This window comes from Mugil cephalus, chromosome 6 (assembly GCF_022458985.1).
Source record: "Mugil cephalus isolate CIBA_MC_2020 chromosome 6, CIBA_Mcephalus_1.1, whole genome shotgun sequence".
Lineage (NCBI taxonomy): Eukaryota > Metazoa > Chordata > Actinopteri > Mugiliformes > Mugilidae > Mugil > Mugil cephalus.
Genome location: NC_061775.1, coordinates 7,709,478 through 7,737,263, shown reverse-complemented (window position 1 = coordinate 7,737,263; position 27,786 = coordinate 7,709,478). Strand labels below are relative to the sequence as shown.

At 42.6% G+C, this 27,786-nt stretch overlaps 2 protein-coding genes across 2 annotated transcripts; one reads left to right on the top strand and one right to left on the bottom strand.

The window, feature by feature from the left end:
- The first annotated feature begins 532 nt into the window (after window positions 1–532).
- Window positions 533–21,529, top strand: cilp2 (cartilage intermediate layer protein 2). Its single transcript, XM_047586863.1, has 10 exons — window positions 533–2,126; window positions 8,901–8,978; window positions 10,674–10,943; window positions 11,069–11,251; window positions 12,158–12,313; window positions 12,396–12,713; window positions 13,142–13,250; window positions 13,384–13,541; window positions 15,127–17,533; window positions 17,620–21,529. The coding sequence occupies exons 1-9, from the start codon at window positions 2,063–2,065 to the stop codon at window positions 17,529–17,531; spliced, it is 3,741 nt and encodes a 1,246-aa protein (XP_047442819.1). The 5' UTR covers window positions 533–2,062; the 3' UTR covers window positions 17,532–17,533; window positions 17,620–21,529.
- Window positions 21,530–23,118: 1,589 nt separating this feature from the next.
- On the bottom strand, window positions 23,119–26,519 carry si:ch211-212d10.2 (uncharacterized protein LOC557710 homolog). Its single transcript, XM_047586864.1, has 3 exons — window positions 24,660–26,519; window positions 24,171–24,286; window positions 23,119–23,587 (listed from the first exon to the last, which is right to left on the bottom strand). The coding sequence occupies exons 1-3, from the start codon at window positions 24,844–24,846 to the stop codon at window positions 23,468–23,470; spliced, it is 423 nt and encodes a 140-aa protein (XP_047442820.1). The 5' UTR covers window positions 24,847–26,519; the 3' UTR covers window positions 23,119–23,467.
- Between the last annotated feature and the right edge of the window lie 1,267 nt (window positions 26,520–27,786).

Below are 27,786 nucleotides of genomic sequence, written 5' to 3'. Positions count from 1 at the left end.
AAAGACCCCCTCACAATGTTTGCGTGTTTACAGTGAACCAAACAAAGTTTGCATCATGCCGCCCGGTGTGTGACTTTAAATAGCATGCCGGGTCACAGGGCAGAAACACTGAGAATAACTGGCTTAACCTCCAACACTGTGTAATGCACACTAACATGGAGGCTCTTGTTCGGATTAGGATCGGTTTAAAAACTCAACAGAACAAAAGGCTTCGTCTAAAGTCCTCAGTGAGAATGAAAAGAATGTAGTTTAAACCTTTTCAGGAAAGAAATGGTTCGATTGTACGTTTCTCTACTTTCCAAAAATGAACTGTTGGCAGTGTTGCCACAGTTACTTTGATAAAGTAATCTGATTAGCGATTACTGATTACTCATTTAAAAAGTAACTTAGTTACTTTACTAATTACTTGATTTTAAAAGTAACCGAGTTAGATTACAAATTACTTAAAAAAAAACCCAAAAAAACATATTTTCATAAAAATGCAGCATCTCCCTTACAGCATGCTGTTCTGCCAGACCAACTTCTCCTTCCACTCTCCCCAGCTCACTGGTTTAGCTCCAAAATTTTGAAACTTATAAGCCTTTGTTCTTTCTTTTCTCCCTCATAGAGCCGAACGCTCTGACCCTTCGGCCTCCAAGCTGCGCATCTAACCGCTACGCCACTCCTCCCGCCATTGCTGTTTACATGTGTGTCACTGTGTGGTAATACATGTGAGTTGTCCTCATGCTGAAAACGAGACAAAGCTGACGCCACTCCCCGAGACGCAAGTAACACACAGCGACTTGGATAAGTAACTTTAATCTGATTACTGGTTTGGGAGCAGTAACGCAACGGATTTCTCAGTCCTGGAAAGAAGTAGAGTAACATGTTACTTATTAATGCGTTACGGCATCACTGCCTGTTGGACACATACACTGCAGAAAAACATACTAAGACACATGCTGCTGAGGAAACATGGGGTAACATATAAAATGGAATAGAAATAAAAACGCAATGAAACTATAAACAGGAATAGACAGGAAACCCATGGACTCCTTTAAAAGCAGTACTTAGAGGCACTCTCCTTTTTTAATATATACATTTTGAACCTAAGGGGATTCATAAAAGCAATTAGTGTTGTTAATTTCCACAGTTTTTACAAGCATCATTCCTAAATAGCACATGCTGCAAATGAGCCCAAGTACATTGCACCTCATAAGCACGTCTCGTGTCTGCGTTCCCTTTTTCCTGAATGGCATGCCATATGACGCCACTTCCACTCTTTGGCAGCGCATCACACTGCAATCAGCAACTGTTAAAAAGTTACACAACTGAACCAGAAGTTGAACCAGAGGGAGAACAGCATCTGGCACTGTCCCGTGTCTGCGGGGGAGACAGAAACGGGGAGTGAGACGGAGGAAGACGGACCGGGGACCGGAGGAGGACGTGACATTTTTACAGAAATGTAAATGTATTCAACGCAAAATAAACAGAAAAGATTTAAAGACGGAAACACGTTCACACACACACCTGCTCTGCGGTTAAGTATAGTTCCACTGGAGGGGAGGGGGCTACGAAGCAAAATAAACAGCAAATAAGAAATGATGAAATCTAATTTGGAAGAACGGGAAAAAACACAAACCCTTATTTTCAGAAAGCACGGCCACATAGTTTACACACACCCCCTCTCTTTCTGTCTCTCCCCCACCATACCCTCACCTTTTTTTTTTTCTTTTTTCTTTTTTTTTTTTTTGGATGATGATGATATGGGGGAACCCAGATGTTACATTTCACTGGCCAATGGTGAGTAGAGAGGGGCCGGATTGGTGTGCACTCCTGATGCCCCTTCTTTTAAAAACGCCTGAGCTCCTGTCTCCAACTCAGCAACTCAACTCACATGAGAAGGAGCGGCGGCTCAGCTCTGCTCCACCGGCAGCATCACTCACACCTGAGGAACTGAAGCGGCCGCGCTCATCCCGGGTCCGAGGCGCTGAAGAACCAGCTGTTTATTCTTTCTTAACTTTACGTCAATGCTGTAGAAGAGTTAAAAAAAAAATCATCTGTAACTGAACGCGTCAGCACAATGTTGGAATTAAGTCAGGCGGCTCTCCTGCTGTGTTTCCTGGCCTCGCCGGCTCTGGGCCAAGGTAAGTGAAGGCCAGTGATTCAGCGGTAGCAATGGATGCCAGAACATCACCACCACGTTCAGATGCTGTTGATATAGACCTGACATCATTCACCTGAAATTATTTAATGAATCTTGCATGGAGGGGAGCTATTTCTCAATTTTGTGAAACCCCTTAAGAACAGAGGGCCAGTGTGAGTGCTCGCACATGTGCGACGTAACTGACAGCAACTGTAGAGTTTTTGAAGTTGACGGCATTTCCCTGAGGATGTGAGCAGGATTACTTGAGGACTGTAGACAAATGCCGGGAGGTGAGCTCATGAGATAAGAACAGTGGTGTGTGTGTTACTCATGCTGTGGGGAAATAAATCTGTTTACAGAGTCACATTGTGAGCAACCACATCCCTTTATAGGCAGGGACGTAAATAGTTAAGCCACAGGTTGAGGATTGAAGGTTAGGATCAGGCATGTAGGGTTTATGGATAGGAAGTGAATGTGGCAGACATTGATGGATCATCTGTGTGTGTGTGTGTGTGTGTGTGTGTGTGTGTGTGTGTGTGTGTGTGTGTGAGTGTGTGTGTGAGTGTGTGTGTGAGTGTGTGTGTGTGTGTGTGTGTGTGTGCGTGTGTGTGTGTGTGTGTGTGCCAAAAAACCACTTCATTATCTCTCAGTCTCTGAATATCTGAAGTTAAGACGGCAACAAGTTTCACATGACAAGATGACGAACAACACGCTGTGATAGGAAAGTGTGTTGAAGTTCACAGAAAAGCCTCCTGCTGATGACAGAGTGACAAAAGCTGCAGTGCAGTGGTTGCTGCTCTCTGCAAACAGAAGGTCTGCTTTGTGAAACAATGTGTCTCAGCACACGGTGACTCCTAGGAGCACCTCAGAACATAGATTTCCTTAACACCAGATAATCAGCACTGGTTAGATGTGATTTCGTCCACGTCACACGTGTTTCTCCTTAAATGTCACTCTTATCACTCTTCCAGAGGTTGCCTCTCTCCCTGAATGACACCGGTAGCAGCTATTTTCCAAAGCTGTCACTCTCTGCCCACCGTACAGCTGCTCCACATTAACTTAAGTGAGGGAGCTGGCGGTTCATAAAAGCAAACGAGTGTGAATTCACCTTAATAGTCTCCATATCTTGTTGGGCTTTAAGGCCTCTTGGTCGTAAATGTCTTGCAGAAGGCTGTCTACGGATGAGTATATCATGAGATTAGACGGTGAAAGCAAAATGCATAAACCTATAGACTGTGTCTGGGCAGAGCAGTCACACGTTAAAATGGATAGTAAAACTTTTACCTTTAATTCCGCCTCCTTTTAGCAGTACATCCACATCTTACAGTGAAGTGGGCCATTTTTGTCCTCACTTCACCCTCGGTGACAGCAGCGCCTAAAGATCTAAACCCCGTTACCTTGGAAACGAGGCGCAATACTCACAATCTGAGCACCCCACTTTTCCACCTGCTGGGTTCGTGCTTGGCTGAATGAGAAAATGGAATAAAAGGAGGGATAAAAAGAGCACAGGTGAAATGACTTTACCGTCCTCCTGTTCCTCTGTCAAATTGGCCAGCATGTCACTCTTTCCCTTTCTCCTCCATGATGACCATCTCAGCCTCCCTCAGTGCATTCAGTTCACCACTAAAGCAAATACCGTGTGCCTCCATCTGTCCGCTTCGTATTCATCTGGTCTCCTTTTGTTTCTAATCTCTCTCCATCAGGCATTTTCTCACAAATACTTTCCCCACATTTCTTCCTTCTGTGTCTCCCTCACTCCATCCACCCCCTCCCTCACCTTTCCCCACCAGTTTCTCCGTGCGCCTCTCCTTTCGGCTGCTCCCTTCTCGCCTTGTTCCCTGTCACTCTCCCCGCGCACCTCAGAGCGAACAGATTTATGAGCTGTTTGCCTATTTGAAGGTGGCAGCTGCTGCAGAACGGCTAGTTCTCCAGATGCTGACCACTGTCTGCTCGGCACACAGAGAAGTCTGGCCAGCTGACTATAATGGCTCAGACAGAGATTTCAATGGATCAAAGGAAAAGGAGCAAATTCCCATTAATGACAGCCTCCGAGCAATTTCCCATCTTTCCTTTCTTTTCTCTTTGTATTAAGGTGTACACACATACACGTCTGTTCCAAGGAGTTATTTATTGCAGGACTAATCAGCTGCTTTCTGGCTCTGACCCGGCACACGGGCTCAGATGTCCGAGGGACGACTTCCAGATATTTTGAAGGCGGAAAACCAACATGGCCCAACAGGGAAACAAAGCTTTGTTCCTCAGATACTTTAAATTAAGAACACAAATCCTCTGCTGGACTTTTATGAACCTTTCAATTGTGCAGCTGATTTGCGTCATTAGTTAATGTCGGAGACGAAACTCTTAAGGAGCTGCAGATGTTTTAGAGCTCAGACAGGTTTTTGAGGATAAGGAACGTTGCGGCAAAGAGAGAGATAAACACCGAGAGAAAGAGCAGATTCCTACAAAACCGCACACACCTCAGCTAAGAAGCTAGCCAAACACATAAACAGCTTCCATATGACATGGCAAGCGGGTCATCACATACATAGGGCCACACACACACACACATTAATATCCCCTCAGTTCATACATGAAAGACATCTGTTTTAAGTGAATTAAAGTGCTTCAGTGACACATACTTAAGCACACACCCCTGAGTGTGGTCTTCCGCAGAGGGCTCAGACATGCTACATCGACAAATACTGTACAACCTCATTCTCTTATTGAGCTTTTGCTTTGTCCAATAGGTTACATAACCGGGGGGTTGGTGGTGGCGGCGGTGGTAGTGGGGTGTTTTCACATCTTCTCCGTCTTGTAAGGATTTGGAATATTATAAACAGGATCCAGACCTTCTATTTAAGTCTGTCTGCCAGTGTACATCTGGCACAACTGCACCGCCCTATTATGACTGAAACCATTCTGGGTGCAACTTCGTAAAGCCCTGCATTTTCCCTCAATTCCTCTCCTCAGCAGTTTTTTTTTTTTATTAGATCCTGGCAAAGACACAACACTCCCACTCAGAAAGTGAAGGAGAGAGAGGCCGTCCTTTACAAAGACACTGGTGCTTATTAATAGAAGGTTTGCCTTCGCGCAGCCATGCTCTAAGTACACGGGCAGTGTTTCAGGATTAACTGCCGTGACGTAAATCATTAAATCCAATGCTAGTTCTCTAAAATAAGGACGTGCAGTTGTCACAGCAGTCTCACGGTGGGTAAAGACGACAATGGGCGCAGTGTAGGATGAAAAGTAATCTATTAGCTATGTTTCAGACCTCGCTTGACATTCGGGGACTTGCCATGTGGCTAAATGTGGAACAGAATACCAGTCTATCCTAAAATATTGGGGCCACTATAATATATCTTGTTACTTTGTCCATGGTTTGTGAGGGTCACGGAGAGGTTGTCTGAGGATATATCCTGGATGGGTTTGGCACTTGAATATAAACATATGTCATTTTGAAATGATTGATGCTGGTGTTTTAACAAATATGATAATTTCCTCAATTTAAGCAAGTAATCCAAACCCACGGTCCCTCTAAGGGGGATTCTGAACCCTAAATTCTAGAGAGTTTTGTTGTTATTTAATTGAAATTGGATATGGAAACTCATAAGGACACACTTAACTAGGTAATAAAAAGTATGTGCTGTACACACAAATATGTGAAAGAATGACCCCAAAAAGGACTTGCAGACTACTCAGTAGGCCATGTGTCTGTGTCAGTGGCAGTTTTGTCAGATCTGCCGAAAAGCTCTTCTCCACTCTCCTTCATTTTCCCTTCGGTGCGCAGCCCTTTGAGTCAACTTTGGTTTAACTAAAGGCCAGGAGAAGACTTGACCTGAATGCGTCATTTACGGTCAGAACTCTAGATAATGAGCCAATTTGCTAATGACATTTTTGGATCAGTAAGCAAACGCAAACCTCCTGCAGCACAAAGACGCTCTCTACACTTTTGTGCTACACCGGAGCACAGATTTGTGCACGTGTGCATGCTTAGAGGGGCCTTAGCTATTCTCAGGTATAACCATTAAAAGAGATTGATGAGCCGCTGTTCTGAACAATAACCACATCATCGTCATGTCCTAGAGGAGATTTATTTTTCAGCAATGATTTGTAATGGTTGGGAGATCTGAGACACAGGTTGTGCCAACAGGGCCGTCAGATCAGAAATTGCTTCTGTGCGCTGTTTGAAGGCAAGCATCAAGAACATACACAGAACTTTTAGGTTACGTTAAAGAAGCTGTGCAGCATCAGAATTGGAGCGATTTCTGTCTGCAAACTAAAACAAAACTTTATGATGGATTTTTCTAAACAGGAGAGAGGAAATTGTAAGTTCTAACCTTGGTACCTTTGGCTTGAAAACACGTGTTCCTTGCTCCTTGATGAAGTAAATTTGCCAACATACCAGCCGCATGAAGCAGTGCCCCAGTAAAATCTCCAAGCTTTTAAAATTCATAAAGTGCTAACATGCCACTCAAAGGCACAATAAGCTCTGTGAGTCTGCCACGGGAGTCGGGCCAGTTCATACCTGCCATAACTGAGGTCTCTACCCAAACGCTTGCCTCCTGCTCCAGCTAATAAGGGTTTCCTCTTTTAACTTTCTTAAGCCATTAGACACCTCGTAAAACTCCTGCTATTTTGTTTTCGTCATCTGACATCTTGAAATGATAGTCAGCAGCCCACGCTCGTGAATTCCCTTTGTTTTGGTGCAAGGAGAAAAAAAATGTTACGTAACAAGAGCAAGAGATACTCTGGAGAATTCTTCTTTGAAATAAATGGATACTCTTCAAAGTGGGAAAGATTAATAAAAGCCACAAGTTTAAAAATCTGTGCAACACAATGCTCATTTGTTTACCTATAAGTTCATGGGAGAGAGCATTCAGTAAACGCTTCCCGTATATTTTGTAGATATCAGATCCATGTAATCTGGTAGGCACAAACGGAACAGTGGAAAAAACTGTTTGATTTTACTAAACAAAATCTGTGGAGCCACATCTGCTCAACAGATCAGCGTGGAAGCATTTGCTTCTATTTATCAATTCATTCCAGAGTATCATAGAGACAAAGTCGATATGGAAACGTATCAGTGGTTTTTAAGGGCCAGGCCATAAAACATCACCAGTCATGAAGGTGAGCTGACCGTCCGTGTTACCTTAGAACTTATGTAATACGTCTTTGGCCAGTCAATGTTCGTTCTCCTGAGCCACTATCCTTCTCTTACTAAATCTATCAAAAAAGCTTGTGGAAAAGAAATGTGCTGGCATGACAATAAAGAATTGAAGTGAGCCGTAAAACCAGCAGGAACTGAGATGGATACTGGTCTCTGTGGTGGGGTGGTGGGAGACTCTGGTCATAAACTCAGCAACGTCTGTCCGAAAGTCCTAAATGCTGTGTGTATTAACACACACAACCGCACAACCACACACAACCACACACGCACACGTGCCCACACACTACAGCTGCACGAGTCACTTTTTTTTGTTCCTGTCTGGGACCATGACATTTATTTTTTCCGTGCGCCCCGACTGAAACTCCGAGATGAAATGTCAAGCAAACAACTGACGTTTTTTGAAAACATAAAAAATTTGCGGTGAAGGAAAATGAATCACTGCGCTTCAAAGCACGGGCGAAAATGTCACGGAGCGTGCTTAATAAATCAAAGAGCCAAAATTAGCCGACAGTGAATGCCAGGCTTAATATCGTTCTCGCTCTAATAAGGCAACGCTGCTCTCATCTTTTACACAGTGTTGTGTTGTCGTGTGTGGGAACGCATGAAAACTAACTGTGATTTAAGAATGACCTAGCGGTATGGGAATGCAAGTGTGTGCGCAAGACATGTGTATAGTACATTAGTGTATAATCATGCATCATTATAATAAAAAATGGCATTAAATTGCTGCCTATATGGAGATGTGTGCGTGTATATGTGTGTGTGTGTGAGAGAGAGGGAGGTGATGAAGCAAGTGCCAGTGAAGTTTTCTGGCTTGGATGCTGCTTAACAGATGACTCCGCGTGCACTGATTCGTCTCAGCTGGAGCTTGATTAGAATCCTGCTTGTTGATGGATTGAGGGGACAGGGGAGGACGGAGGAGGACGGAGGAGGACAATAGGAGCTGAAGAATAAAAAGATGTATGACAACATGATGGATGAGAGGATGTTTGAAGGAAATGATTGGAGGCTTATGAGGCAGAGAAGCGGAAATGAGAAGGAGGACGATAAAAATTAAACAGAGGGGGAATGCAGGGATGAATAATAGAGATAAGTAAGAAAATGGACACAAAATATTAGCGTCTTGTCAGTCTCCGTTCTGTTTTATGTTTTCAACAGCCCCACAAGTCAGGACATACTTTAACACTTAAAAAGAAAAGAAAGCGTGTGACTAAATGGATTGAAGTGAAAAGAAAATGGAGAGCGCTGTAAGTAAAGGGTGCGTAATTAGAAGAGCCTTCTAGCCTTGAAAGAAAGAGTAAGACGTGCTCAGACTGCATTACTGTGGGAGACGGCGTGTGCACATGTGGGTGTGTGGGTGCACATCTACTAATATTGGCATGGGTTCCAGCAACTGTTCGGGATCAGAAGCTAAACTTGATGATGTTTAATATGTATTAAATGACCCCACATTTTTTCTCACATACTCGCAAAATCATCAAAATCCTACATTTAGTCAGATCAGATTTCTACCTTTTGACGAATGAGGATGGAAATTCAGGAATTGACCTGAACTGAAGGATGGATCAGTTGTAGCTTTGTTCATTCTTTCTTTTTTTCTGCGTGCAGGACTTTTGAGGACCAGGAGTCAGTCCGACAAGACCAGGAGAGTGGCCCTCAACACGTTCACTGACACACAGACAACAGGTACTGAATCCAGCAGGGACGTTCACGTCTGATTCCAGGGCAGAGCCTTTCAAACAGTGAGAGTTTAAGTAGCGTGCTGTGGGTTGGTGCTGTCAGCATTGTAAAAACGAATCCAAGTTAGTTGTTGCAGTTTGATTTGGAGATACAACAGTCTTATCCACATGATCAGCAGCGGTAGCATCTGTGGCTGAGGCAGCTTATGGAGACAGTTATGGTTAAATCTGCTTTTAATACTGAACTCCAGCTCAGAGTCAGAACTCAGCAAAGTCTAAACACGCAGACAGGATGGCCTAGACATAATTTTAAATCCAGTGTGTCTTATCTCCATCTGCCTGGAAGTAATGGAAAAAAGATATTCTTTAGAGCTACAGAAGTTTTCCAGAAGTTTCATCTTTGTCAGGGTGAGACAGCTACGATATCCCTGGACACAATGCAAACAGGAAATGTTATCAGTTCGCTTGGAACACCTTTAATGATGACAATGTGTGAGCGGAAAAATAGGCTTAAAACCATGATTAAGTGGGAACCCAAAGCTAATTAAATCCCTCCATGGCAAGATAACATGTTTGCATCACATAAAGCATTACCTAGCAATGCGAGTTACATTCTCACAAGATCTGTGAGTTCTCACCAGAACATCAGTTTAAGGGAGACTTTTATGCTTGTTTTCTTCATTACAATGACAAGAATCATGTAACAACTTTGCTAGTTACACTTCTACAAACTATTTCCAAGGGAGGTTTCCCAGTGTGTAACAAACCATTCAGGTTGCCTGAAGCTAGCTCATTATAGAAACCATAGATGAGTCAGTTTTTAGACAGTGTCATTAATTAATCCATTAATACATAAATGTCAATCCTATAGATCATGCCAGCCTTAATTAAAATCGTTGTCAATTTTTATTCAGCAGTTAGGCCCACTGACAGCAGACAGAGGTATGCAGACTATAAATCCAGCACAGCTATACTACAAAGATCTTCTTGTGGGAGTGATATACAGCTCAGATGTTTTTTCGTGATTGATACTAACTTTGAGGTTTATTGTCAGTGACATAATCGTTTAATTTAAGTGCAAAGATATTTTCTGTCCGTCTAAGCCAGCTTCTTGTGTGAAGCTACAGAAAAGAAAATCCGACAAAACAAAGCATCAGGTTTGGTCCAGACAACCATTTTCTATCTGCACTAAAAGCACCTGCAAGCAGATTATTGTCTGAAGCATATACTCCCTGCATTCAGCTAAGGACTTTTAGAGTGGAGCAATGTGTTACTTCTAGACGAAAAATACCCTCTTATTAGTTGCTAATGATTTTTTTTTTATTTGTAACTCCTCATATTTCTTCTAAAGAAATTGCTGAGGTTTCAGAACAAGATGATATTCTTCATCGGCCGAGCCAGAGAGTTTGGAAAGAACCTGGACAATGCAGAGCTCCCTGGGGTGTATGAAGTCATGTTAAAATGGCAGTTGCAGAGCTCCTCTTAAAGTTTGAAGGCCATTCCTGCTGTTTTGTTCCTTCTTTCCTTTTCTTGGTTCTGAACCATACGCCTTCCTTCCATGTAAAATCAGCTACAGCCTCTACCCTCCTTCGATGTCTGGATCTTGAGCTGAATTATTGTCTGTCTTTCAACTCTTCCAACTCAATTCTAACTTGATGTTTGTTTGATTTTTCTCCATGTCTCCCTCTCCATGTGACTCCAGGCGTGACTGAGTGGACATCCTGGTTCAACATTGACCATCCCGGGGGGAACGGAGACTACGAGCGTTTGGAGGCGATACGTTTCTATTACCGAGAGAGAGTTTGTGCACGGCCAACAGCCATGGAGGCTCGTACTACAGACTGGGTGGCAGCGGCAGACACTGGGGAAGTGGTCCACTCCAGTCTGGAGAAGGGCTTCTGGTGCATCAACAAGGAGCAACCGCATGGCCGCATTTGTTCCAACTATCACGTCCGCTTTCAGTGTCCCCCAGGTAGCACTGATGGCAGCAGCACAATGATGCTCAGATCCACAGATTTAGGCAAACATTTTCTACTCTGCTGTCATGTTAACTCTAATTCTCAGGATTAAGATGTGACACTCTTCGTTTGTGTTCAGTGCAGAGCTATTGGTCGGACTGGAGTGAGTGGGGTCCCTGTTCAACCACGGTCTGCAATGACGTAGGCATCCAGGTCCGCCAGAGAAAATGCATGAGCAGTCAGCCCATGCCTCTTCTGTTGGTGCCAGCATGTCAGGGACACCATTCAGAGAGGAAGGAGTGCGGCAACCCTCCATGCACAGGTGACCATCACCAGTTTCCATCAACACACACACGTTCAGACCAAAGAGTCCTGTGGACTCCCTGATGGTAATGGAGAGCTTTGTCGGGCACTGCATACATTCCGTTTTAGAGCTTTTTGGTCTATTTGCATTTACATTGACCCCCTCTAGAAACACTGAAATTATTTAATAGTCGTTGGGTTGAAGCAGCCATATCACATAGTTCTGTGACTTTATGTCAGTCCACATCTCTGTGTTTGTTTCATTTCACATAAGGCTGATGGTAAGAACTGTAAACTGCTAACATTTTACTAATGTTAACATGTATGTTTTAAAAACTCTGGTTACAGGTGCTGCATTCATGTGTTCAACCCATCACTGTACACTCAAGTGTGCATAAAATTTACAGTCTCATTTCCTGTTGTGGAAACAATGTGTTATTTCCTCCATTTCTCTATTCACATACGTGAACATGGAGGTCACCACTGTATATACTGGCCACGGATCTTTACACTCCGCTAAATGAAGCCATTTTAATACTTGTGTTCTTTACTGAGTTGACGTTTAAGCTGGAATCACATTCCTGTACCATTATCATAACCAAAATTGTTCGGAAGCTTGAATGTAGTTCGACTAGGTAAATGCTTCTATGCCATCTTTCTGCCGCACGGTTTCAGATACTTACTGTGTTGAAAGGAACATTGCAATTATTATTTCTAATAGTCTTGATTGAGCCACTTGTTCATCATGGTTTAATTGAAGCTATAATCAACTTTTTATGCCTTGGTGCTCACATTACATAAAAATGATGCCATTTCTAAGGTTAATAATCACCTCTCATTAAATCTCTGCATGAAGTTGGAAAAGAAGTGAATCACACGCTGTTAAAAGTCATACAGTATTTCATGTGTGTTGTCATGTGTTTAGCCAAGTGGAGTCTGTGGAGTCATTGGGGCACGTGTTCAGTGACCTGCGGTGGGGGTCGCAGGATAAGAAGAAGGACCTGTGTGAGGACCTCAGTGACAGTGCAGTGTACAGGACGGCCTGTTGAAATGAAGAAGTGTGGGAAGAATCCATGCCCAGGTCTGCCAGTCATACTGTACAAGTAATTCATACCTGCATGTTTATCATCCTGTGCTCATGCCGCTTTGCTTCCTCACAACAGCCAAATGCCAGCATGTGTGCTCAGAAGGACGTCCCAGTGACGACTGCAGCCACTGTGTGTGCGAAGGCCACGTGCTGCACGGAGACGTCCACAACGTCATGGGCGTACCTGTGGCTGGAGCCTTGGTGGCTCTGGCCAGCCACCCGAAGGTAATCCGTGCTCGTACGGATCCCAAAGGTCATTTCAGGCTCAAAGGTGTCTGCTCATCCACCTCGATACGGATCATCATCAGGAAGGAGAAGTTCGTCCCAGTGACTGTCTCCACCTCCAGTAACACCACAGGGCTGTCCTGGTCAAAGGCTGTCCTCAGATCAGCAGGTGAGTGTAGCTAAATGAACAAATTGTAATTATATGTTGTTGCATCATTCTTGGAAGGGGTATTATCATAAGAAAATGAATACTGATCCTGATTCTCTTTATTATTACACCACTGAGGCAAGAAATTCTCCAATCATATTCACAAAAAAAAAAAAAAAAAACAGAAAACTAACAACACTACAACATAAACAGTCTGGACTATTATAAGACATGTTCTTAGCACTTACTTGGTTGCGTGGAAACCAAATAAAAATAGACCTGTGCTGCTTTTGAAAGTAGAATTCCCTCACCAATAATTTTTTTATAAGCACAGAGACCAATACGAGAATAAAGTGTAATGCCTGACTGAGTTTTATGAGCTCTCTATACCCTGCGGCGCCATTCGCAACTATCAGTATAAAGGCTTGATGATTTGCTGCTCCCCACAGAAAAGCCTTACATTGTGAAGCACCCAGAGGACAAAGTGCGTTATGAGGGAGGACGGGTGCTGTTCTGCTGCAAGGCTACTGGCTCACCAACACCTGACAAATACTACTGGTAAGACGAACACCAGTCCTTAAGAATCATTGTGTGCTTCCCAGAAATCAGTGCAACTGAAATGATTACTTTTATTATGTTGTGCCCGATTATTTTCTGTTTGTTTCTTAATTTTTTAAAACTGTTTATCAAGGTACCACAATGGGACCCTGTTGGACAAGAAGGTGCACAAGTATGAAGAGGATCTCATACTGCGAGATCTGAAGCCAGAGCAGTCGGGGCAGTATTACTGCAAAACCAACAGCCCCGTGGGCAGTATCAAGTCATCTCCAGCCTTCCTTACTGTGGTTGGTACGTACAGCTTTCTTTTTAGGTCTTCAGTTTGTTCTCACGGTCAAAATGTAAAGTTGTAGCAAACTGAAATTCATCATCATCAAACTTGAGAGAAAATCATTTACTATGATGACAGTAAGTGGCACACAGGGATTATAGCTTAGGATGGCAGCTATCCCAGTGCATTTGACAATGATGTATTTATTCAAAGTCTTCCACACGTTCAAGTGCAACCACTGACAAAAAGCAAACAACCGCAATTCATTTTACGGTATAGAGAGCAGCTGCCTCGGAGATTGAATACACACTTTAAGAGGAATGTTAGTGCTGAGTTTCAAACAAGTCATCCCTGAGCCTTGTCCATGCAGTACGAAGAATCAGACTAAACCATAGAGTCCTACAACTGAAGAGAGAGAAAGTGAGTGAATAGACTGAATTGTGAACGAATATGTGCGGAAATTAAAATATCAGGACTCTGATAATCTGTCTGCGTCTGGAGAATAGGTTTTTATTGTGTTTACATTGGTTCAGACTACTTCTTTCTAAACAGGAATTCCTTAGTGCGTGAGATGGCTCTGGACAATGTAAAACCTCAAACACAGTTTCTCCAGAGCACCCAATGTCAATAAATTCTGTTTCTTTTCTCTCTCAGATTCAGACAAGTATGTGTTTCCACATCCGTGTGGGAGAGCTGCACGTTGCTTATATTCTCCAGGTGCTTGTTAGTTAAAATGCAGATTAATAACAGGGTTTCATGGAACAGTGTTAAAGCAATCTAGACAAATCCCTGTACTCCAAAAGTCATTATGGCAGGAGGCAGTGTGTGCGTGTGCATAACAACACCTGCACCTCAGAGCAAAACGACAAACAGTTCTTGATCCGTCAGACAAACAGTTTCAGTTATTTCCAATTAACATAATGCCCAAGTTCAAATTGACTGTGTTAACAACAGCAACTAGAGCTTATATAATTTAATACCAAAGAGACCGTTTTTTAAAGCCATCTGCAAAATGGTAAAGATAGTTTACACAAATTGCACTACTCCATGTGTCTGCAATCATTGACTTACTCTGGAGATGGGGACTTAACCAAGATACTCAACTACAAGCTCAACCATGATATCATTCACATTAATTATGTTGCCAACGTCTGGGTAAACAATCACTCCTTCTTTCCAGCTCTCCGTTGCATGGTTGGTAAATAAATGTTCCCTTTAACTTCATGCGCAATTATGCGTAATTACCAAAAAATTCAGAGTCCTGCTTTGCCACATAACTAGTTTCTGACCTTTCAGACATTGTGTGTGTGTCTGTGTGTGTGTGTGTGTGTGTGTGTGTGTGTGTGTGTGTGTGTGTGTGAAAAATAAAGGCATACGTGCGCTTCAAACATTTGAAAGTTCCATCACACACTTGATCCACTTTAAAGTCAATGATAAATGATCTAGTTCAAAGCAATCTTATATAAAATATATTTTACAGAATTTCAAGTGTAGATATCATTGAGAAAGTCAAACTTAAACAGAGTCATAGTGACATTTGTATTTTATGTACATCGGGTGACATTTACTGGCAGGATAATATATTTTGATATATCTAATTCACAGCAAAGGGAACACCAGCATGCAATTCCACGCCTGAGGCACACCTCATCAGACTACCGATGGACTGTGTTCAACCTGGGACTAACTCCAAGCACTACAATGCTGGCCGCTGCCCACACAACAAATGTGCTGGCTCCCTAGACTTTGATATGCGCTGCAGAGATGGAGCCGAATTCTGCTGCGGGGTCCAAAGCATGGAAAGTCGAGTCATTGACTGTGGAACCTATAGCCTCCCTATTCGTGCTGTGACACAGTGCAGTTGTCGGAAGTGTGTGCAGCCAACACTGCTCGTCCGCGGTAGAGTGGTCGCAGCCGATAATGGTGAGCCTCTGCGTTTTGGGCACATTTACATTGGCAAAGAGAGAGTAGGCACAACAGGATACCAAGGAGGTTTCACATTACAAATTACCCCAGATACACAGAGATTAGTTGTGAACTTTGTTGACCCCACCCAGAAGTTGCTTGACACTCCTAAGGTGTTCATCTTTGATAAGAAAGGTGGATCCATATATCACGATGTGAAAGTGATGAGAAAGCAAACGCCAATAGATATCAATGCCGGCGAAACAAATTCTATAACTCTAGGGGAAATCAAAGATGAAGATCCCATAGGGCAGTTAGTCATTCCTCCTAATTCCTTCCATAAGGACAATGGCGAAATCTACGAGGGGACTGTGAAAGCCAGCGTCACATTCATTGACCCAAGAAACATCACTACCGCAGCTGCAGCCCCTGGGGACCTCAACTTTGTGGATGACGAGGGTGACATGCTACCTTTGAGGACGTATGGCATGTTTTCTGTGGACTTCAGAGATGAGACCAACAAGGAGGTGCTTGGAGCTGGAGCAGTGCAAGTCCTCCTTGACACACAGCATGTCAAAATGCAAGAGCACATTCCCAAAATGAAACTGTGGTCTCTGAACCCAGACACAGGAGTCTGGGAGGAGGAAAGTGACTTCTCTTACAGCACAACAACTACCGGTGGTCATGGACGAAGCAAGCGTGAAGAGCGCACGTTCCTGGTAGGCAACATGGAGATCAGAGAACGTAGACTCTTCAATTTAGACGTGCCTGAAAACAGACGCTGCTATGTCAAGGTTCGTGCCTACATGAGTGACAAGTTCCTTCCTAGTGAACAGCTGGAGGGTGTTGTAATCAGCTTGATAAATCTGGAGCCCAAACCTGGTTATTCCTCTAATCCCAGGGCTTGGGGCCGCTTCGACAGTGTCCTAACTGGACCCAATGGGGCCTGTTTACCAGCTTTCTGTGATGCACAGAGGCCCGATGCTTACACAGCCTATGTTACGGCAATGATGGGTGGGGAAGAACTCGAAGCAGCTCCTTCCTCCCCAAAGATGAATCCAAACATCATCGGAGTGTCTCAGCCATATCTAGATAAAATAGACTACCAGCGTTCAGACCATGAGGATCCAGCTCTGAAGAAAACAGCCTTCAGAATCAACCTTGCAAAGCCAAACCAAAACAATCTGGATGAGACCAATGGCCCAATATATCCATACCAGAATTTAATAGCATGTGAAAATGCCCCTGTTGATGCAAATCATTTCAGATTTTTCAGAGTGGAAAAGGACAAATATGAATACAACGTTGTTCCTTTTGAGGAGAATGATTTGACTACCTGGACAGGAGACTACCTCTCCTGGTGGCCAAATCCCCAAGAGTTTAGAGCATGCTTCATCAAGGTCAAGATTCTAGGACAGAAGGAATTGATGGTCAGGTCAAGGAATCTGGGAGGAACACACCGAGAGACAAAGGGCAAACTTTATGGCATTAGGGACATTCGCAGCACCCGGGACATGCGAGAGGCCAACACCTCAGCAGCATGTGTGGAGTTCAAATGCAGTGGCATGTTATTTGATCAAGCTGAGGTGGACAGATCCATTATATCAGTCCTTCCACAGGGAAACTGTCGCAAAATCAGCACAAACAACCTCCTACAAGAGTATCTCATTAAACATCCACCAGTCGCTCAAAACAACGAGTCCCATGCTTTCACCATGCTAGCACCTGTTGATCCTTTGGGACACAACTATGGCATTTACACAGTCACGGACCAGAACCCCAGAGTGGCCAAAGAGATCGCTATTGGACGCTGTTTTGATGGCACCTCAGATGGCTTCTCCAGAGAGATGAAGTCAGACTCCGGAGTGGCACTGACCTTCAGTTGTCCAGAGAGGAAAATTAACAGGGAAAGCCTCTTCCAGCGTCTCCAGACCAACCCTGGTCAGACATTGTCTCAGATGGCCAGGGACATGAGGGAGTTGGAGGGTGTGCAAGTGCAGAGATCATCCAGCCAAGTGGTGGTTTATCCTTCAGAGCAGCGAGGTCGCAGAGTTAGCTCCACCACGAGGAGGAGAGTGTCCACACGCACGCAACAACGCCAGTAGAAGTAGGTTACGACCAGATAATTTGATTCATGTTTACAGTGACAGTAATATCCAAATGATTTATGTATTCTTTCTTTTTCATTTCTAGGTTTTCAATTGAAACTGATACGGTGACATCATATGATGAGTGTGAATTCCACCCAGACTATGAAAAACTGAGACAGCAATTTAGCAAAATCATCAAGCATGATGGCAGATATTCATTGGTCTGATATTTACTTGAAGGGTTTGGTATTAATTTCTTCCTTTCCTCCTAAGAAGACAAACATAATTTGTGTATATGTAACTCAGTGACTGACATTTATTTAATTGGCTTTGGTCTAATTTTATGAGTGAATACACTCAATTAACAGTTTTACAACTTTTATGCATCAAATTTGTGGCATTCCCCATGGTGCGTGTTTTTGCTGACATTTTTCAATGCTTGAGGGGACACTAAACCTTCAAATACTGTAAATACTATGGCAGGCTCTTAGCACTTTGTAACCGACAGTTGCTTTCCACTGAAGTCATACTTTTCTTCAAGATCAAAAAGAAACCAACACAAGGTCGTTGTTGTCTGCAGCAGACACTTAGCCCTTTTTCTACAAACTGGGAAAATCTCCCTCCACCAAGGGGAGGCACACTCAACAGAGACAGTGGGGTGAGGCATGGCACACAGGGAACAGAGGATGTTTTCAGTCAAGCTTTTCAATGTTTTTATTAGCATGCCAGATTGCTGACTGTGAATCAACCAAATGTCCTTACACACCTACTTAAAATGTGCAAGACCAAGGTTGTCGCCAAAACAAGCACAGAGCAGACTGTAGGCGGACTAAAATGAAGATAATAGATTACAAGGTACATGTGGCATAATTTCCTCATTTCCTCTTCACTTTACAACTTAGCACGTCACCCAGCAAAATGTTACTAAAAGCACTGCATTCCTCAATACTCCATTTTTGCCGAAGGAAGCAAATCCAAGGTTTAAATTAATTTAGTTTTTGGTGTCGTTGGAGGACTTGCGAGCTGTCTTTGTATCCTGAAGTGCAATAAGTAGAATTAAACTTGAGATTTAGTCAAATTTTGCTTCTTCCAAACTATTTCAGTACCTTAAAAATGAGATGTTAGAGTGTTTGTGGCAGGTACGGTGGCTAAGGGACCTTGCACAGGACTCATTTTGTATGACTTTTATCAAATGACTGCCATTTAATCAGTTTTTGATTCTCTGAATTTACTCATTAGCGCATGACTCCTAGTAATCTTTCTAGTTTCAGAGTGCTTTCTTATTAGTAGTTAAAACTCTCAACACATTCTGTGGTTCTTGCTGTTAAAACTATGCACGAATTATGAAACTTTATTATTTGACTTTTAGGCTATTTTAACCAAAGTCAGTCATAGGCATTAAGTTTACTTAGTGTTAAAATCTCCAAACTTGTGTATCTGCACCACTGGCTGTTGTAGACCCACGGGAGAAGCTCAACAAGCTGAACTAATCCAAATCCAAATAAGGAGCACTGTGGTCCTTGGAGGAACCAGGAAAGGCTGATGAGTAAACATAAGTCTGCTGCTAATTAGAAAATAAATTGCACAATCTCAAGAGGCCTGTAAAAAAACAATTTGACCGTGATTTTTACAAGCAGTCAAACATGTTAATTTTCCAGGAGACCATGAGTGAACTTAAGTATTAAACAATATCCTGGGCCCAAGAGTAATACAGTAAAACGTATTTACAACGAAATTGCCCCCAGACACCTGAAAAGTTAACTTCTTAATATGTTGTCATAAATGTCAGTGAAATTAATGCTATTGCATTTTTTATTTCCAAAGACTTGTCATTTAAGGTGTTCTAAAAGGTGCCTCTGCAAAGCTGTGTAAATGACAACCATATATTAGATCGCCACCCTTGTGCCTGGCCCCAAGGAGATTTCTTTTTTTTTTCCATTACTTACTAAGAGCACCCCAGTCCAGAAAAACACACACTCAAGAAAGAGGAATAAAGAATGACAGCTTGTGTCTCCTTTCTCATTATCACAGACCTCTCTAATCACAGGCCTCTGGGCTGATGGAACAGTTCAGATCTCCAGATGAAAACAAACATCTCACAGCAACAGATGCAGCATCCACCCTGTGAGGACGATGATGATTGAATCCAGGTGTAGGAAGCGATAAGTCCTGTAAAAATGCAGTGGTGTGTGAGGTCAGCTGAGGAGGCCCAGCAGATGTAGAGCAGCTAAAGGAAATGTTAGAACGAAGACATCAAGAGAAAGAGAGGCAAGATTATGGATTTAATCAATTCGGGGTACTGTTTGGTTAAAAAAAAAAGAAAGAAGGGAAAATATTCGTGGTCTTTGGCCTCACAGTCCATCACTTACAGAATCTTGGGCTTTGAAAGTGGTTGCACATGGAGGAATCCAGATTTTCTTCAGAGCATGCTTTGACAGGGGAATTGGCTTATTCATGAGGAGAAGTTATCAGGGCAGCTTGAAGGACAAGGTAACAGTAATAGCCTGAGTAAGCCATTATATAACACTTTGCATGGGAAAGTAAGCTGTTTTCCCCAAACTGTTATTTTGTCTTTGGGGAACTTCAAATGAGATTAGGGAATCTCTGCAAAGTTTGGTTTAATGGTGTAAGCAAAAGTTTCCAGAGTTTTTAAAACCTGTAGTTTAAGCCTGAATCCAACAAATAAAACACACTGCAAAATTCATTTTTAATAGGCAGAAAATGTTCATCATCGTTAATCTGACGCGCCAGACGGTTTCTGGGAAGTCGTCCTAGGAAATTGTTTGGAAAGAATAAACTTTGCTAAAATCACAGGCTAACTTCACCCAATAAGATCAACAAACTTTATGACATAATAGGAAGGCACCAAAGAGCTGACAGCTCTGAAAGCTGGTAAGGAGTCAGTGTAGCGCGCTGTGTAGTTAGCATGTCCACAGGCAATACTTAGTGTCTTTTTAAGAAAAAAATGCACTTGAAATGGAGTCTTATGCGACCATGGTCACAACTAAAACACGCCCATAACTGCCTCAGAGGACTCTGATTGAGATGCACAGTTGTAAATTGGTCACCAGAACAAAGCTTGAAGCCTGGGACGATGGCTTGGGCTTGTTTAAACTTGGGATCTCACAGAAATCTAGGTAAAGTAGTAATCGTTTGAGCTTACATTGAGTCATCCAAATAATAGTTCGTATTATGTTTTACACTTGAGTGCATGACATGTTGAAAAATAAGCCAAAAAAATTCATTCTTTCCAAATTTCTCACCAGGTGGAAAGTTCACTGGTCATTAATTTCTGTCAGTCAAGTATGAGGCTACACTTTACTGTATACAGATGAAGTGAGCACAGCATCATAATTCAGATTTCTCAGAATCTCTTGGCATGGAGGAGAATAAGCGGATTTCCCAAAATGTACGACCATTCATTCGCTGAACAGGCAGCGTCGCAGAGCTTCGGTGCTTGAAAATAGCTTATTTTCTAGGCTGTTTTCATGCAAACCTTTTGCCTAAATTAAGAGCGTTTGGTGACAACTGAAATTTCAAGTTTATTTCTTTTTAAAATACTTCACTTGGTTTTGCCCGTCTTACACCGTAATGCTAACCGGTTCAAGCACAAGTCTCTGAATCCCCCATGAAAATGCAACAATTAATCATCAGTTTAACCATGAACAGATTCATCCATTTCCTCTTCTGTGCAATGTAGCTGATCTCAGGGAGATCATAATTTATTCAGAAGGTCATCCTTGAACCTTTCCATCACTTTCTGGGATTTACTGTATGGAAAGAACTGTATATTTGCATCTGGTCCATTGGAAGCAACCCTGAGCAGTAAATGGATTACATAAGTGAATAATACTCTTAGCTGCTTAGTTTAGCTATTGCATGGTGATGCCAGTCGCTTTGTTTCCCTCTGAATTAAGTTTTCATGTGTAAATTGAGTATTGTATTTAATCTGCAATAATTGTTTGGACAAGAACCTGTAAATAAATGATTTTGTGTAAACTTTTTGATCGATATTCTTCTCTGAGTCATGTATTATGGATTAAATGAAATGAAATATAAAGACTACTTCAAAATAAGGAAAGTGTCCGTCCGTTTTATGATGAGAATGTGCTTAATTTAATTTCTAAAAGTAATAATACAGATACATGGAATTGCACAACATCACAACAATAAGCACAGTTTACAACAAACAAAGCAATACCAGTTCACAAAGTATAGCGATGTTAAATGTGCCAGCATATGCAAATGTGACATAGTGGCCACAGAAACACAAAATACAGTTTAGAAAATAATACAATGCTGGTGTTTGGATACCCCAGGTATGTCACAATGTGAAAACCATGAACAATGTTTACCACTGTGTGCGGACGTTACCCTCCAGGTGATGAGTTATAATGCAGTACAGTGAGACCCCTTATACACATAGCAGACATTTTTAGTCAGTGGAATTATTATTGTAATAACGTTGCACAACAGGCAGCACAGCAGGGAGAAAAACCAGTGTTGGAAAGCCACGCTGTCATTGACACCTTCATGACTGGGCCCTGGCCCTGCCAGCAAACCAAGACTGACTGAAAACGAAGTGAGCGACTGCCCTCGCCGCGAAGAAATAAAGAAAACACACTCGCGTCAGTGCCAGACAGCTACACACAGCTAGAAGAATCCATTTTTCTTCAGTCAGTGGTGCATTTCAGGTCATGAACCTTCCTCCGGCGCCTTACTAAATGTTCCTCTCTAATTCCAATGCGTCACTAACAGGCAAACCTGACTGTGCAAAAGCCAGGAACAGAGAGAAACAGTCTTTGCGCTGGAACTGCCACCACTCGTGGCCGCAATGTCCGTCATGTTTGTTGATTTCCATTTGCTTTAATTGGACTAAAAAAAACAAACAGGGAAACTAATTCTGAGAGGGACTTTCTTCTGCATGACATAAGTGTTCAACTGACATATAGTCAGTTTGAGACTACTTGTAATGTTTGTTGAGGATGAGGAAACTCCTCTTAAGTGGTCAGAGATTGACATGAACATTAAATAATGTAATTTGATTATTTGCAGTTGAATGAGGTTGTCACATACGTCACTACTGCATGGGGCAAAACGTGTGCTTCGGAAAAGAACACCTGCGTAGTTCCACTTCCCCCGGCTCTCCATTTGAACCCCAAAATGAGACACATAACACAAATAAAACAAGCATCTGTTCGTCTTGCCAAGACATCAAGATGATGATGTCTCTTTTTTAGCTCTGCTATAACTCCAAAACACAACGTTGTCATGGCTGGAGACATAAATACTAATTCTGGTTTGAGTTTGACAAATAGTCCTCTAATTTTCGAGTTTGAGAAAACATCCCAGAGCACTTTTAGTGTGTTTAAACTGAAATTACTGACTAAATGCCTGAAATGTGATTTCCTTTGAAGAGGTTGGTTTGACAGATTTGCATTATTATCTACACAGGATCTTTTTAAAATGAGTAAAAACAGTGAAAATTAAACACTAAAGAGATGTTTCCTTATTATCCAAATGCAAAACGAAAGGCAGGTGATGCAAAAAGGATCTCGAGATAGATGACGCATATGTCAAAAGAAAAAAGAAAAAAATATAGATAATACATTATTTTTTTTAATGACATCTTACAAGTAGAAAATTGCTTTTGTACAGTCACATTTCCTGGTTTTCTGTTGCATATTTGCTACTGCCCCTACGCTACCAAGTCAGCACCGACCTCTTCATGTTCAGTGTCTGCGCTGGTTCCTCAATGTCAGCAGAGAAAACCTAAATACCCTTTAACGATGTAATGTCCTCTTCGCACATTTTCCTTGACATGGCGTTCACAGCGTTCAAAGGAGAAACTGTGAGAAAATGAACGATGAGGCTCAGGAATGTTTTCCAGTGGCTCGGGTTTGTGGAACAAATCTTAGGCCGAGAGAGTCGGGGCAGCAGCACAGCCCTCACTAAGGCCCGGAGGAGGCTGCTCGGCTTTTCTGATCCACAGGAAAAGGACGTAGGGAGAGAGGGCTCGTGTGCTTCACATACACATTTCCCTCTTCTAGCTTGACTTCATACACTTGTTGCTGTTGACATGAAAGCAGAGGACAGAAAAACGTTAGAGCTGGAAGGACAATGTGACAATGTGACAAAGGACAAAGAAATCACGCCGCCAAGTAAAAAAAAAAAAAAAAAAAAAGGTAGGGGCCCTGGAATATTTGTAGTTGTATATTTCTTTAATTGCTTAATAATTGATAGACAATGTACTATAAAGGAAATAAAAGAGAAGGGACATGTTTTATTAATAGTGATTCCTGTCTGGAACAGAGGAATAAAAGATGTTTAACATGACACTAAAGTAGAGGACCCTCTTAACTCTGAAGGATGAGCTTTGGTTTCTCATTTGTTGCGTCAAATAGAAGAACTCGGCGTATGTGAGCAGTGGATTATTCTGCTACAGTGTGAATATTCATGCCTCAGTTCACAAGACAGACACCGAAGACCCGATTCATAGCTGGAAATTTCCCATGGCTGATAATACTTATAGAGTATGTGCAGGAGGAATGTGAGTCTTATTCTTTCTTGGGTATTTTACTGTATCAAATATGTTTATCTTGACAAAAATGAACGCAGCATTATGAACCAGGGAGGACACGCTCCGTCACTGACTTGTAACGACGTCCCTGACTTCCCAGTCCTGAGGTCAAAGTCATAGTCATGCCAGGGGCAGAAGACCTGCAGGACTCCATCAGCCTCCTCGATGTCCCCCTCACACAGCGGTCCACCTAGATTTTCACAAACAAAATTGTCAATCACAGTTTGTTCTTGTAACCATTACCTTTTAAGCGTTCCTTCTAGGAAAATGTGCTGGTTATGCTTTCATAACACTGGCAAAGATAAGACAGCAGGGGGCATGATGCTGTTTTTATTTTTTATTTTTAATATAGCCAGGAGAATCCTACAGATTCATGTTTTGATGAGAGTATCCCACAGCTGACCACCCACAGAGACATTTACCGCACATTTGCCGTTATAGTCGAAATGCAGCTGTGCGCACTTATTTTTTACAATCGTGGCTTCCTCTCCTTGTAAAGGTATATAAAAGGTTAATCTAGGCAAGACGGACTGTGTTGTTGTTGCTTTTTTTTTTTTTTTTACCGGAGTGTGAGCAGCGGGCGTCCATGGCAAAGAACTCCCCTTTCACGTAGTAGAGGCAGACATCAGCGTCGTAGCCGAGAGAGGAGTACATTAGACGGCAGCGCTTCTTGGAAAGCTCGGAGGTCGGGCCTATGAGTCTCCACGAAGCGCCCTCTCTTCCCTCTTCATCGCCGAGGCCAGAAGCCATGGAGACCGGCGAAACGACCTGTTTTTCTAATTTGCGTGACTATGTGGTTCCTTTTTTCCGCCGGTGCATTTGGATCTGGCCGTTCGCTTTGTGCAAATATTCCATACTAAGCAGCGGGCCGACTGGTCCGATGCTCATCCGTGAGATCTGAACTGCTGCCTCCATCCGAGCTGCAGCCTGCCAGCGAGCCGGGCAGTGTCACACAGAGGCAGCGCCAGCGCCTGCACCAGCAGCACAGCTGTTTAATGGGGCCACGCGTCTGAATGTTTGCCACAGATAATGAACGAGCAGCACAGATAATGAAGTCACAGATCTGCAGAAGTGTATGCTAAAGCAGCAGACGCACACATTCAGCTGCTCTAAAAATAACCCCGGAGCTAAACAAGACGCAGCTGCAGCCAGCACAAGTTTTTCAAACATTGGCCCTTGAACCTCAGCAAAGACCCTGTGGTGGGGACCAGTTGGTTTACTGCAGTTTCGTTATGAATGAGCCCAGACAGACCACCATTCCCGCTTTTCAGATAGCCTCATTTTGTGACAATATTTGCATGGCCATTCAGAATGCTTTCATGGTGGCACTGGGAACGCTTAAATATACAAAGTCCTGGACTTGTTCCCAACCACTGCAATTAATGGGGAACATTGCTTTTTAATTACTGTGCAAATAGTTCTTTCTCAATTATCAGTAACAAAGCCTGTTTGTTCTTTCATGGCAGACTGCATGCTGTACTCCAGACATGTACTCCAGACGTGTATATGGCTGATATCTTTGGGGTTGTTTTTCCTACCACAATGCAGTGGCTTAGTATCACTAGTTACACATGGAATCTGTGTTGCATGTCTGATGTTGTCTTTCACTGCAGCACAAACCTTATTTAGTCAGCACTTCTGAGTCAAATAAAAGATGAGAGGACAGATTAGCTCCTTTGCATGTTTGCAAGCCAACCGTCTGTCTATAGCCACAGATTACTGACTCCTAGTTCTCAGGAGTGCACACAACTAACCTTTTCAGTAACAACTGCAGTTGAGCTTTCTCCCGCCATGCACTAATTTGTCCAACTGACCATTTGCAAAAGCAAAAATACATGGCATCAAACGATGATCTGCATTTCTTCAAGTATTATTAACATTGTCTCCATCGCTTTATTGAGCCAGTAATAATGCAGCTGGCCGCTTAGCCTGTAAGTAATGTGAGTTAGCGTCTAGACTGGTGTGATGCATAACAGAGGCCACTTGTTCTGATTCGTGACTTTGAGAAACGCACTAATGTACGGGTGCACAGTGAGCACAGGGGAGAGCAGCGCTGCTGTGAAAACGTGTCAGAAGTAGGAAGAAAGAATGCTACTGCATCTTGTCAGGAGTTGGATCTCAGAAAAAGTAACTGTGAAGAAACAGGGAAGCCAGTGTAAAGAAATCTGAGCTAAGTGACCAAATTCTCAAATATGTTGCCCTAGTCTAAACTAGTTTCCAGCTTTGAGAAGACCTGCATTAGCCATTTGAAATAAAAAGAATTTAGTAGCTTTTAAAATGATCATACCATAGTGATCCGTGTGCTACTTTATTTATTTTTTATTTTTTTGCATTTTATTCTCCTTGGCAACACCACTCTGGTTCTGCTTTGGATGTTATTTTACAACTTACTACAACCTACAGTTTGTCTCAATATTGCAAACACAGCACAATAAGGAATTAAAATATCCACATAAAAATATATGACTTTTAAGAGTCTGCTTTATTTCCTAAGAAATATATGATTTGTATACGGCATTCAGCCCATCCAAGTGAACACATTTGACAACCACTACACACGAGAAGTGATATATTCCTACTCATTCAACTTTAGTGAGTGTTTTACAGTGCATCACAAAACCATCTCGGTGGAAATACAACCCAAATAACTAGCAGTAAAAGACAGCTGGGAATATTTTGTCATGCTGATTACAGGTAGGCTTGAATCCTGTAGCTCCCCCCTCACACAGCAGGGTTAGATTGGAAAATCACCAGGGGTGTTTATTTTCAACAGTACTTCCAAGTATTACTTATTAGAGGGTGGGGTCTTGAAGTTGTGAAATGGGCCATAGAGGACTAAAGACAAACTGACAGTCATTACCAACAACTCTGCTTTAGCACGCCGAAAGGTGACAAAACATGTTGTTCATCACGCTGGGGTATCCATTTAAATGAGCTCCAAGTGATTTGAGGTCTTGCAGAGAAGAAAAATAATTACAGAAATGAAAATGATGTATTGTGGAAAGTCTGAATCAGGGGCTGGATGGGATTAATAAACAAAGCTGCAGACAGTGAGAAACGAGCCAAAATGATCACAGGAGCATTGTACTGTCCATAAATTTCTTTGACTTCTCATTTCACTGTTGTGACCGCTGGACAGTGTAACTATTTGCATGGGGCAAAATTTGGTGTGGAGAAAACCTGGCCCAGATGAGACATTAGAGCGAGAGCGAAGCCAGAACTCATCCATCATTAGCTTCATCTTGTCTACAACGCCGCAGCCACCCTCTAAAGTCTCTTAACTCATTCGCCAAGGATGGTTGGAAGACCCGTTCTCCAGCCAATGTGGTTTTCATTAGCTAAGCAAACGCTCAGGCCAAACTCAAAACACCAGTCCCTGCTCGTCTTGCTCGAGCTTGTCATTCAGCAGCTTCTAGTTTCATTTACAGATATGAGGACAGCATGATTTAAAAGTCTCATGGAAGGAGCTCACATAATGATAGCGCTAGTATTTACTTGGTACTTGACATCCTCTGTGACTGTGAAACATGAACAGAGTGTCATTATGTCACTTCAATTGCAAACCCAGACTCAACTTTGATGTTTAGTCGACAGGACACTGAAGCCACAACTGTCTAGTCGGCTCAGTCCCAATGTCTGCCCTCACAGACCTGCATTTCATCAAATGCAAATTCCTCATGAGGCATTTTG